The sequence below is a fragment of the Panthera onca genome, chromosome F2, assembly GCF_046562875.1.
Source record: "Panthera onca isolate mPanOnc1 chromosome F2, mPanOnc1 haplotype 2, whole genome shotgun sequence".
NCBI lineage: Eukaryota > Metazoa > Chordata > Mammalia > Carnivora > Felidae > Panthera > Panthera onca.
Genome location: NC_138356.1, coordinates 13,156,641 through 13,170,658, shown reverse-complemented (window position 1 = coordinate 13,170,658; position 14,018 = coordinate 13,156,641). Strand labels below are relative to the sequence as shown.

Genomic DNA, 14,018 nt, shown 5'->3' with positions numbered 1-14,018 from the left:
TTATTGGTGATTATAGAGAAAGCTGAGTAAACGGATGGGAGTTGAAAGCCATACTGGAGTGGGTTTAAAAAGTCCTGGAATAAAGAAAGAAAATCAGGTTATGCTGGTGTAATTAGTTAGGTATTTCCTTTTTCAAAATCCTCTCATTACATCATTACCCAAATAGATTTCAGGTCATTTGTTTGTAATTTGTACATTTGTTAAATGTACATTTTTTCAGAATAAAATTGGTTGAAAATTTAATTTATCTTGCAATATTAAGGCTTTCATAGTATAACATCAGTGATGGAAATAACAGTGGAAGCTCTTAATGCTTTGTGCTGCACACAATTTTTTTAAACGTAAAATGACAAGTAAAAGAAATTCAGAGAGAGAAAGAATATAGTGCTAATATATCTCAAACTTACTAAGAATGAAATCAGTAGGCAAACCTTAACAAGCTAGTCACGACATGGAAAGCTAGTAAACACTCCTAGTACTGCCACTGAAACAAAGAAATATGCCAGAATATTAACAGTGATTAGGGGGAATAGGTGAAATTTTTTTTCCCTTTTTTCCTTTTATGTAAAGTATTTCCAAATCTGCCATTTGGTCATGCATTCTTCTTAAAATTAGAAGATAAATAATGTAAGAAGAAAAATGATTAAAATAGATGCATAAATACATGAGTTTTAGAAAAAGCTATTAAAAATTCTTCCTTTTGACCCAAGTCTGTTACAAGTCTTCAGCAGCAAAAGGAAAGCTGATATAATCTTATCTCTAGATTAAGGTAATGATCGGTGAGTTGTTAGATATGAAGATCTTAGTACATGATGTAATTTTATAGAATGAAGCAGATCAATGTATGATTGTACCGTTAGATGATAAGGTCTACAGTCTCTTTAGTTGTAGGTGGGTTGAAGCAGCCAGGAAAAAGGCAAGATGTTAAAAAAAAAGTCATATCCACATTTTTGGCTAGTCTTAGGATATGTTAACTTGAATATTCTTTTTCAAAACCTTTATTAAAGATAGTGATTGACTTTTAGGTTTCTGTTTCAACTCCTTCATGTTGTTTCATTCACATTACAATTAGGGTTATGTATTAAAAACTTTTTAACAAGAGGCTCTGAACGTCTTTCCTCAGCTTTCTTTTCAAGTCTGATGCAAAATTGTGACAAAAACCTAGGTTTGAGTTCATATCTCCTTTGCCCGGGCAGTGAGTTTTGAGGTTCGTCAGTTGGGCAGATAATGTAGAGCCTGCCTTGCAGAACACTGGCAGAGTATACGACGTTTTGCAAAGTTATAGCTAATGCTTCTTTGTTGTAACAGCCTGAAAACCTGATGTTTTTTGTGATAATTGCAATCGAATCACAAAAATGTCTGTAAAAATAATCACTGTAACTTAACACTGGTCAGCAATATGTAATGGATTGTGATCTCATTATTTATTGTAGAAGCACATGTGCCCCCTGCCGAAGAACAACAGGAAGTACCACCAGGTAGGACATTTTGTTAGATGTGTTGCCTTTTTCCTTTTCTGTTTAATTTAAAATGGACTGTTGATATTCACAGTAGCTGCATGAAACCAGTCTGTGTGAAGAGTAAAACTCCTGAAAGAAGGTTTAATTATCCCAAATTTAAAATTGTCTGTGTTTTGATCTGTTGAGCCAAAGTAAGGGAAATGCATGTTAGAATCAGTCTAGTTCATGTTTCTTGAGCTGGGATATAAGGAGTATTAATGATCTGCCATTGTAGTCGGTAGTAGTCATAGTAATAGGTGGGGTGGAGTTGTTGTTGTTGGGTTTTTTTTTTTTTTCATTGACAGGCTAATTGATAGAGGATATGGAATCAGAATTGCCTTTAAGATGAAAGTTTAATAGCGCATAACCTTGTGACTTTCCTCTTGTTTCCCATCCCCCATTTCCTTGAGAGCATCTCGGTGTCCCCGGGGCAATCCCGGCTGCCCAGGCCGTGTCAGTTCCCAAAGTCCTCTTTTACAGCCAACTGCGTTAACCCATTTCTGTAGTCTTCCCTCCCTTCTGCCACATGCCCCTCTCGTCAGCAGGGAATTTAGAGAATGGGAACAGCATTTCAACCAAGGCCTGTGCTTTCAAATGCATGTTAGAGATGACATTAACTCTACCTGCAATCGGAAATTAATGTACAAGCCTCCTGTTCTCAGAGTGGGAAAAACATGTTTGGTTAAGAGACGGAATTTCCAGGACCTCTTTCCCAAGGGTCTTTCTTCTTGTTTCTGTGTTTTATTTCCATTTTCTTTCTTTTTGTGTCATTTATTGGTTGAATTTTTGCTCCTATTTTTTACATTAGGCTTAATGTGAATTTTATAGCAGTGGTGTGTATTACCATTATCGATTTTGGTAGAAGTAATTATAACTGCCAGAATCTATGGAATTGTAAATTTCAAGGAAAAAAAAAGAACTTTTCTAATCAAAGAATATATTTAGTTAATACCCCAGCTCATCTTTGCTTATTTAACGACTGGGATGTTTTGGGTTTGGACAGTTGTCATACCACGTGTATTTATAATAGTATGTGCAAATGCTGAAGGGAATTGAGTTGTTGGTATTATAATGTGAATGAGAATAGAAATTCACAGAGAAGTCGGCCTTTTAAGTGATGACTACTGGGCAGGTGTGTGTATTTTGTGTTCAGGAAAGGTGCACAGAGCAGGGAGAGTTGATGTTTCTATCCGCTTTTGTAATTTCCTCCTTATTGTTGAGTGATGCCTCACGGAGTGCCTTGTTTCTGTCTTGATGAGGCAGAGCAGGGTTACCGAATTAGCATTATGATTACTGTTCATGCCTTGAAAGAAAATTGTTTTATAAGTATTTTTAAAAATAGTGAGTTTTTACAACATTGGCTTTTTTCCTAGTTACATTTCATATTTTTTTAATATTGACCTGCCTTTAGCAAAGATATAAAAGGTAATACCATTTTAGGGCCAGAAATGTCTGTGCTTTTATTTCCATGTTTTATAAGCTAAGCCCAAGAATTTCCTTGGAAAATACATATAAAATCCACGTGGTTGGGGTGCAGGAATCAGGTGCTTTTTTAGATGAGATATTTACCATTTAACAACGGAAGCACATAAAAATGAAGATTTGATTAATAGGCACACTTTCTGACCTACAGTAAGCTCCCAATAAATGGTGACCTTGGCTATTTTTGTTTAGTAATTAATTAGCCTGATCTTCGAGGTGGATCAAGAGAGGTAAAGTCCGGAAAGACCCACTCAAGAGGTTGTAACCTGTAATTTGGTGTCATAAAAATTTGATTGACCCACTGCCCAGTTGCAGTTTGACCTTGCCAAAAGACACTGTGAGCCCAAGAGTTAACAATAGTGATTTTTAATGATTGCACTTGGTTTGCCTGTTTCCCATTATTTTCATAGCCTTACTTTATATTACAACTTCTTTTATTCAATCTTACAAAAGAAATAATAGTTAAAACTCTATATTCATGATCTTTTTATAGAATAAGCTGACTGCTTTTGTAAGGGTTTAATTATCTGTGTGATTACAGAAACTGCAGGAACACTGATCATAGGGCCTGTCTCCTAACTTTTCAATTCTCCTTACCTTCTAATCTTTAAAATCTGTTATTCAGTGGAAACTTTAATTCAGGACCCTCTGCAACATGGTAGTGATTTGTTCACTTTTTCCTGGCCCTTAGACTCGGGCTGATGATTCCTTTGCCTTCCCTGATCATTCTAAGACTAAGTTCTACTGTCTTCATATTGCTTGTTAAAAATTCACAATCACGTATTTATTTATTTAAAATTTTTTTTAATATTTATTTATTTTCGAGAAACAGAGACAGGGCACAAGCAGGGGAGGGGCAGAGGGCGAGGGAGACGCAGAAGCCGAAGCAGGCTCCAGGCTTTGAGCTGTCAACACAGAGCCCGACGCGGGGCTTGAACCCATGAACTGTGAGATCATGACCTAAGCCGAAGTTGGACGCTCTAATTACATTAATTAACTCATTTAATACCTTCCGTAGCCTAAATATAGACATGCTATTATTTCCATTTTACAGATGAGAAAACTGAGACACAGCAAGGCAGGTCGAGATCCGAGAGCTGACAGGTGGTACCTGTAGAGCTGAGGCTGCTCCTTGCATGCTGGCTCCCAAGTTCACACTCTCGGCCGCTGTGCCCTAGAGGTTTTACATAAGGGAAGGCCTGAGAGCTGATGAGTTCTGAGAGCTGTTGTGATGTGGTAGAACTAAAGATACGTATTCTTCAGTATCCTTCTCCTTATATATATTAGTACTTCAGTTAGGACCTGGGAGTATTGAAGATTAGGATTTGATGTCGAAAAGCCAGTTGTCCAGTAGTTGGAATTTTGGCACTTTTTGTTTATATTTGTAAGTTTATAAGTGCTTTGCTATCAACAAGGATGTAAAAAGTCCTAAGGATCGATCATTCTGATTCTAGAAGTCCATCATTTTGAATACCAGATGTTTTTAAAACATTGTTTTTGTAACCCTTACTCGTAACTTCAGTAAGTTTTACCTTTCTCTTCAAACTCAGATTTGTACTTGAAATCATGTAGCATGTGATTCTAGCAATATGACAATATGCATAGCACAATTTGATGCATTTATGAAGGAATCGCTTATAAAATTCATCAGAGTACAATTTCCTGCCCAACAGTACTTGAAGGCTGTTTCACTAGCCGGTTCCATTAACAATTTTTTTCTGTCCTACCATGCCAAGAAAAAAAAAAGTTAATATTATGTTTTATGATGATAGTCATGTTATTGAAAATGGAGATGAGTGAGCATCGGTGTTTCTTCTGCTCCTGTGTCTCCAAAAATGGAGCTAACACTTGTAACTCATCCCAGTGTGGACTGGCCTAGCAGTGGGGATGGTTTCACTCCACTGCATCTGTACCGACTTTCACTCTTGCCTCCTCTGGTCACCCAGCATTTTCTAACATGATCAGTGAGACACATAACCAGCTTTAGTGTGGCAGCACTAGAGGTCTTAGCTTATGTTCATAAGTGCCTAACATGAGGGGCGCCTGGGCGGCTCAGTCTGTTAAGTGTCCGACCTTGGCTCAGGTCATGATTTCAGTTTGTGAGTTCGAGCCCCACATCGGGCTGTCTGCTGTCACCACAGAGCCTGTTTCAGATCCTCTGTCCCTCCGCCACTTACACTCTCTCTCTCTCTCAAAAATAAACACTAAAGAATTTCTTAAGAAATAAGTACCTAATATAAATGTTATTGTTACAGATTTCACCATTTATGCAAGAAATGCATACTGAGCAATTACAAAGGTACAGGTTCTGCCCTGGGTGAAGAAGGTACTCGAACAATACAGTGCCTGCCCCGTAGTGGTTCACAGTCCTACAGGCGTACAGCTGAGTAAAACAACCGCTGTGATGTCAATAATTCCCCAGACAGGCATACAGGGCAGCACACGGAAGGAGGGATAACTAACCCAACTTTGGGGGCAAGGGTGCAGAAAGTGAGGCAGGCCTCCCACGTGTCATCACGCTGGCGCTGAGTTTCGAGGTGCTGTTAGAAGAGCCAGGAGCTGGCAGGCGGGGAGCAGAGGAGGCAAGTGCTTACAGAACAGGGACGAAGACAGTGCGCCATAATATATAGGTGTAATAAGCCAAGTGGGAAAATGGGCAGGCGTCACCTCCTGGAGTGTCCCATACATGATGTTTAAAAATTAGAATCTGGGCCTAACAGTGGCAGGAGGCCGCTGAAAAATTCTAAGCAGAAGAGTCACATGGTCAAATCCAGATGTGAAAAAAGCAGTCCAGTGAGGAGGTGGGTGACTAGGCAGGGGGCAGGTGTACCGACTGGCTGGAGGCCGGAAGCTTCAGCTACCGTGGAAGTGTTGCGGGATTTTCCGCAATGCCTGGTATTCGTTGTCTCACCGCTTCGAAGAATGAAGAGGTGGACACAGAATGAACAGCAGGCAAACGTTTATTAGAGTATAAGATCACAAAGGAAGAATAGTATGAAAAAGCTCTCTTTACAGAGAGGCAGGATTTGAAAGTGAACGCCGGGCAGCTATAGGCAAGTGTCCTTGTTTTATCAGGTTCTGGCCAGCCCTCTCTTCCTCCCCTCCTTGTTCCTTCTCAGTTTCTACACTTATTGATAGCTCAGGGTGCTGGGTGTCCATTCCTGATTGGCTCGTTTCCATTGTATGAGGGGTCTACGGCCATATTATTCCTTGTGGGTCATACATTCTATGGTCTCCTACTTATCTTTAGTCAGGTCTTTTGTCCAATTCCTGAGGGAACCCGAGGGGGAGTAGGTGGGGTCTGTTACAGTCTTACAGGAACCTTACGCTTGAGGAGGTTTGCTACAGTCAGAAACTCCCATCATTGCTTCAGAATACGTGTTTTTCCCCACCCTGGGACCTCAGGTCCTATGCTTTCTCTCTCCACCTATTTTTCCTATCTTTTCCCTATCATAGAAGGGCTGGAGAGGCAGGATCGACCCCTGAGCATTGGAATTGGAAATAATTTGCAGGAAAGAGGGCTGATTGAGGGGAAGAGTCGAGGATGATTCCCGTGTTCCTGACCTGAGTGAATGAATGATCAGCCTTTCATGGACCTATAGGAGAAGGAGAAATGGGGAGAAAGAGGAGGTGACTGGCCTGGTGTGAGACATACTGGGTGTGCAGCTCAGCGAACCACTTCTGAGCAGAGTTGTCTTTAAATATTTAGGAGCATATAATTAGGGCATTCCGGATATTGTTGTAACTGGGCTTTTAGTTTATTTGCCTTAAAAAAAATTTTTTTTATTTGTTTAAGTAATCTCTACACCCAACGTGGGGCTTGAACTCATTACCCTGAGATCAAAGGCCGTGTGTGCCTCCAACTGAGCCAGCCAGGAGCTCCAGTTTATTTGCCTTTTTATCAGTACTCATCATTATACTTTGAACAGCTTCCCACAAGCTCAGGTTTTTTGATTGCACAGGCTACAGATACGCTTATTCCTCTTACAATCAAGCTAGTTGATAAATTCTGAGACACCCTAAAGTCAAACTCCTTTTTAGAAACATTTTCTGCTGAGGTATAATTAACACACAGAGACATGCTCCCTCGTTGAGCATACAGTTTGATGCACTTGTACATGGGATACCCTCCTGTACCCACTACTCTGAACGCTTCTGGCCCCCCAGAAATCTCTCCCTGCCCCCTCCCAGTAACATCCCCACCAGCAGTAACTATTCTGATCTGGATCACCATTGACTGGTTTGCTTGCTCTTGAATTTAATTAAATAAAAAACATTAGTAAACACACACAAATACGTATATACTTTTTTGGTGACTTTGTTTTGTGGCTCAGCATCGTGTATGAGTTTCTTCCACTTTGTAATGTATAATAATTTGGTTTTATCCGTTACTATCTACTGTAAGTACACTACATTAAAAAAAATACGTTCTACATTGATGGCTGTTGTGAATGTTTCCAGTTTCTGGCTGTCACGAAGAAAGCTTCTATGAATAATCTTGTACTTGTGTTTTGTGCATAAACACTCATTTCTGTTGGATATATGAAAGTATACATATAATTTCTAGTTACTTCACTTTAGCACCAAACAATTCTGCTTATATAAAAATTTCTGGATACACACACACACACACGCGCACGTGTGTAAACACACCTATGTAGGTAGGTAGATAGGAAGGGAGGAAGGAAGGATCATAACCCAGATTTAGAAATTCTGTCGCAATTTGGCTGGGCCTGTATATACACCGTCTTCTTTTCTACTCAAATTATAACAGATCTAAAACTGTGATAGTAAAGTCAACCAGATACTAAAGTGTGGAATGAGAAAATATTTGTAAAAAATTGGACAAGAATGACTTTTACTTTTTTTAAAATACTGCATACTTTTTAAAAATCCATCATTCATATTGTTTGTAACATTAAAAGCTGACATAAAATGATTAAAGAAATGTATTTTAACTGCAACTTACAGTATCCAGTTGCTCCTTGAAAATCTCTCCTGTATTCGTTTCTCAAATACCATATGCTAGATTGTTTTTCCTCTATCACATTTCTTTTTAATACAGTGAAAACACTGGCGGGAGAAAGAGATTTAATGCTTGTGTTTCTCAAAAGATTGAAATTCTTAAATTCAGTTGTAATTCTCAGATGGCTCTAAGAAGCTTAAATTCGCAGCAGCAGCTTTGCAAGTAATTCCCAGGGACTTCTCTGGGTAGTTAATCACTCTGTTTAACAAGTTGCCCTTAAAAACAACAACATGCAAAAAGGCATTTACTTCTGTCGGTGGGGTTTTTTTTTGTTTTTTTTTTTAAGTGGAATGAAATGAAGCAGTTTCACAGTCTGTGTCTAGTTGGTCCTTTAATTTAGATTTCCCCTTATTTTTACAGATACTTAAAGCTTCAGAAAGACTGCCCCCACTACCCACAGGAGGACCAGCCTAACCATACGCTCCAAAAGATGGCTGTGATAGATCTTGTGACGTAATTACTGAGCAGACCAAGATCTTTGGGAATGAATGAACACTAAAGATGTTTTCAGTCGATCATAGTCCACTGGCATTTTAGTGTATTCTTTTTTTTTAGAAACAAATTACATGTGATGTTACATTCCTGCATGTGCATTTTTGATAGCATTAGTGGATCCTTTGGATTTCTTTTCCTTTTCTTTTCATGACAAAGCTTTTAGTCTTACCTACATTTATGTGTGTTTTTCAGACAGCAGTTAATTGTACTGATGATGTAGCAGCAATTGCCTTGGCACAGTTTATATATATATATATATATATATATATATATATATATATATATATATGAATGATACTAGTAATTACCACTAACTGTTGGGCTGACCTGTGTAACCGCATACACGTGATTTCCAAGCCGTGAAGAGTGCCCCATGCTCTGAGAAACACTAGTAGAGGTCACCATTCGCTGTAAAGATTTGGGTTGTGTATCTCTGCACTGATCTCCTCGTAGGACTTTTCTACCATTAGCTTTGAGTATTCAGGGTAAAACTCAAATTTTGAGATTCTTATAGCTGTCAGCTCATGGATTAGCAAAGTTTAATATTTCAGTGAAAGTCTTAAATTATCATGATTAATTTATTTTTCAGATAGAGGGGGGACATCTAAAATTCCTTGCTGGGACGTAGGCAAAAGGAATGGCCTGGTATATAATGCAAAAAATGCTGTTTGGCACCTCGGGTCCATCATATGATAGCTGTAGTCCAGTCAGTATTGGTTTAAATATTAGAAAATCTGTATCAGTTACTGGTGCACGTCTTAAAGGTTGCTTTGCCTTTGGCTAATTAAGTAATGCCCTCACGACACTGAAGACCACACAGTGATCTTGCTAAAGAATAACGCCCCTACATGGGTTGATATAGGATGTGTGAGAAACACTCACAGAGCCACATGCCTGCTGCTGTTTGCAATGTATGAGCCTTTTTTCTCTTCTATCCTGAAGAGTTTCTTCTATTTTTGATGTGCTTTATTTTGGCTCAGAAATAGTTGCTGTGATGAAAATACTCATTTGTTAGAAAAGAAGTCAGTGACATCATTTAAAAGGACCATGAGCTGTTTAAAAAAAAAAAAAAAAAAGCCATAAGAAGTCATTTCATTTCCATGTCAGGGAAAGCTTGATTATGTTAACATTGTCTTAAGATAAGGTGACTTTTTTTTTCCTGCTTTTAGGGCTACAATCAAAGAGATTTTATATTTATATCATTATAGATCATAGTCACAATGTAGTGAGTTATGCATGCTGACCCAGTGTGTAGCGAAATCCGGAAGATTAAATTACTAAGAAAAGCAATAATTTTCCGAAGCTGTGATATGGGTAATACAGAGTTGCTACTCAAATTCTAATAAAGCTCTTAATTCATATTGTGAATTATAGAACACTACTTTTTATAAAGCCATATTTTTTTAGGGAAACTTAGGAGTGACATAGAACTGATAAATGAGTAAAATTTTGCTGGAGTTTTGTATATAATCATCTCTACAACTCTGGAAATTGAGGATTAATTATGCTGTAGTCAACTTCAAATACTTTTTCGTTCCAAATATCTGACTTAATGAGCCTTGCCTCTACAAACAGATGCCAAGGATGGGCAACATCAATGGATTTTCTAAAAATAATGTAAATGTCTTCTGTTTAATGTTATTTGAGTGCAATAAAATGCGGAATTCTTCTCTATATTGTCATTATTTATTGTTATTATTTTGTTGTATAACGAAATCAGTTCATTTTACGCTTACTAGTATTCTAGAATGTTACAGTATCTTTGATGACTGAAATCTTGAAAGTGTACCTTCAACTCTTTCTTAACGTATTTCTAATAGGTAATGTTTATTTTATTTACCATTTACTCTTATGCTACATAAGAGTAGCATACTCATCCGGGGGCAAGATTAAAATGAAATAGCCCCTACCTCCATCTGTTGTAGGGTTTTTGTTCAGCACCTAGAAGTTTTGGCAAGCCCCACTCCCTTGTACCCTTCTGACCGCCCCCCCCTCCCCCGCCACCATGATCATTGTTCTGTGAGGACATGAATGAACTTCATCCTAGTTGAGAAGAGAGTCTGAGCAGGTGGTAGAGCAGAAAAGGGTACAGGAAGTTCTCTTTTGATCTTCATTCTCTGGGCAGAAAAGGAGCACTAGAAAATTCCAGAAAGTGTTGTTTTCTCCCCCAGCATGCCCAGAGGAAACAATAAAATAAAGACTTTGAACACGGGCTAAGTGAACCCACTTTTATTGACCTCATTTACTCTGCTATGTGCTTCGTGTGTGTTAGGGAGTTGAGGTTCCCCAGCAGATAGGGGTTATCCCTGTTTGTGGACAAGAATGCTGAAGGTCAGAGAGGGGAACACCTGCCAGCTGTGGTCATTCATGGTATTCTGAAGTGAGCAATGGGCAACAGGTGGAAGGTGGAAACAGTTGGAGGGCAGGCAGGTTGGAGACTAACCAGTAATAGTCCGGGTGATGTGGTAGGACCTGACTCAGTACTGGCAGGGAGACAGAAGAAGACAGAAAGCTGTACTGGAAGGCTGGGCTGGGTGGGCTGTCAGAGGGGAAGCAGAGCCCTAGGTCTGGGTCCTGGGGAGTCACAGATGCCATTGTGATGAACTTGGGAGGACAACTAGACCCGGATGGAAATTAGCTTTGGGATGTGCCGGGGGTCCAAGAAGAGCTGGCCAGAAAGCAGATCAGCACAGTATCTGGAACATCATAGAGTTGAGGATTTTGCAATTCATGAAAGTGATTTTCTTTAATGGTTCATGATAATTTTTGGACATTTAAGATCCCATTCATTTTAGTAAGAGTTTTCTTATTCTGAAAGGGGAAAAAAGAGTTAAGTACGGTTAAAGATTGCATAATGTCTTTCTTCTTCAGTATGAGTGCTTAAACACTAAGTATGAGATACAAGTGAATTGTACTTTGATAACTTTCGGAATTGGACTGGGTCGATGGAATTGATGGGATCATCTGCATTTTGTGCTTAGAACAATGCTGGGCACACAATAAGCATCCAACAAGTCGATTTTCCTCTGTGGCACAGCAAGGTCCACATAAAGTGTCTCAGACACGCGTACGTGCAGAGAATAAAGTAAAGCAGAGTAACACTTTACTATTAGCTATGCAGAGTAGCAGTGAGTAAGCTGGAACTCTTAGAAAACCCGTTTATCTAAGCTACATTTCCGCACTGCAAATCAGAGAGGCTAACCTGCCTGCTCTCTGTGCATTTCCCCATATCCAAATATGAGTCATAGATGTTAGCATGTTGATGTGATGTGAGGGACAGAAGGGGACACGAGCGAGAGCTTTTGCCCAGAGCTGGGGGAGTTTGGGCTGGGTCTTCTTAGGTCAAGCTCATTGCCTCATCATAGAGACTCCGTTGGAAGAGCAAGAAAGGTGGTGTCCCTTGTTCCTGGGAGCACGCCTGGCCAGGGCCCTCTCACACCTATTTAAAATGTGATCAAACCACTCCTCCTTCCTTATTAACTCCCTTGGGGCAGAAGATGTGTGGAGAACCCTAAACTCTTCTTCATGACCAGTACCCGCCTGTTTTCTCTAGTCAGGTTAGGAACTTGCATTTTGTGCTTGACTTTTCAAATTACACTAGCGTGGGCCAGGTGACAGATTACTGAGGACGTGGAGGGTCACAACCTTCCTGCAGACACTGATGATTCCACCGGAAGGCCTTCTCGAGGACTGAAATTGTTGAGGATTTCCCTCAATCCTGTATCCTTGACGTCTGCCTGTTAAATGATACACTGCCTAACTTTAATGAGATCAGAAATTCTAGAACATTCACCGGAGATCTAGAACGTGCTTTCGTTTTTGTTTTTAAATACCCCGTGTATGTCCTGCCTCAGTGGCAGGAAGTGTGTGGCACTCAACTTTATAAAACCCACTCTTTGCGGAAGGCGAGACCTACACGTCACTACCCCTTGTTTCTCTTTCAGAGAAGGGCACGGTAGAAGATTATATGCTCTGGAGGGATGTAAACTGACCTTGATAACGTCAGACACTCTACTTTCTAAGCCTCAGCTTCCTCCCTTGCACAGAGGGAGATGAGACCTCCCTCCCTCCCGGGTGTGAGGAGACAGGAGACGGATGCCATGGGCTTAGACTGAGCCTGGCACACTGAAGCTTTGAAAGGCTGCTCCCTTCCTCTCCACTAGCGTCTCAAAAACACTTGACCTATGAAAATTCCTTCTTTGTCTGGGAGCCTGCCTCAGATTGACTTTTCACTTCTAAAAACTGATAAGTGTGATCATGAACGTATGGAGGAAACTGGGGAGCAGAAAGTCTAGTGTTCTGTGGTTGTACCCCTGATCTCACCCCAGAGCCCAGGCTACGATGGGGGAAGAACTGAGTCAGATTTTGTATCAGCCTCCCAAATGCTACCCCATCCTGACTCCAACATCCATGCCGAAACACATGTGCCGAGAAATACCCAAAGCTGGATAAGAACCTGCTGGAACGATAATCAACTGGTCTACTAGACCCCAACCTATATTAAACAGTAGGCCAGATATGAGATAATGCAGAAATGAGGTTATGAGTGCACGGTCAGATCAGGTACCATAGTTTTCCATGTAGGGGGGATGTTGTTTGACTGGCCCAGGTTCTGGGTGGGTTTGCACTCAGCCCCGTTTGTAGGACAGACCCTATGACTCTGACTCACTTAGTGAGAGGCTGACACAGGTAAGCCGTTGGCTCCTCAGCACCTGGGCTCAGTGCGAGCACCCTCAGCGGGCCACCTGTGTATATGTGAAGTCCTTAGGGAAGGGAGACTGGTGTCACCCCAGTGAGGGGGACATGCTGTATTCCTTTAAAGCACACGATTGCTATTATAAAGTACTCTTAGGGTTTTAGGAGACAATGCAGATATTGAACGAGCTTTGATGAGGGCTTCTCTCCACTTCAGTTTGCCTTTGTCCCCACAGAGGCACTTAGAATTGGCGGGGATTGGGGTGCCTGGGTGGCTCAGTCAGTTAAACGTCCGACTTCAGCTCAGCTCATGATCTCACCGTTTGTGGGTTCAAGCCCCACATCGGGCTCTGTGCTGACAGCTTGGAGCCTGGAGCCTGCTTCGGATTCTATGTCTCCCTCTCTCTCTGCCCCTCCCCTGCTCACGCTGTGTCTCTCTCTGTCTCAAAAGTAAACATTAAAAAAATAAAAAATTAAAAAAAAAAAAAGAATTGGTGGGGATGACCCACAGCCAGTTTCCTGTAGATGTGGAACACTTAGCCAGATGCCTCAGCCCTGGTTACTGCTCAGTGACTTTTTTTTAAGAGAGAGAAAATGAGTGGGGAAGGGGCAGAGAGAGGGAGACACAGGATCCGAAGCAGGCTTCACCCTGTCAGCACAGCCCGACACAGGGCTCGAACCAGGGCTCGAACTCGTGAGCTGTGAGACTCATGCTCTGAGCCAGAGCTGGAACCTTAACCGACTGAGATGCGAGGCACCCCACTGCCTGGTGACTTTTCTAAGTAATTCAAATGAGTCTAATCTTAATGTTTTTGTAACAA

At 40.6% G+C, this 14,018-nt stretch overlaps 1 protein-coding gene across 7 annotated transcripts in view; it reads left to right on the top strand.

The window, feature by feature from the left end:
• The window catches only part of ASPH (aspartate beta-hydroxylase), a 222,074-nt gene that overhangs the window by 92,645 nt on the left and 115,411 nt on the right, over positions 1-14,018 (top strand). For all 7 annotated transcript variants that reach the window (XM_060610597.2, XM_060610603.2, XM_060610599.2 and 4 more), the window contains one exon: positions 1,434-1,478. In XM_060610597.2, the coding sequence (XP_060466580.1) occupies positions 1,434-1,478 (45 nt within the window). The remainder of the gene's footprint in view (positions 1-1,433; positions 1,479-14,018) is intronic.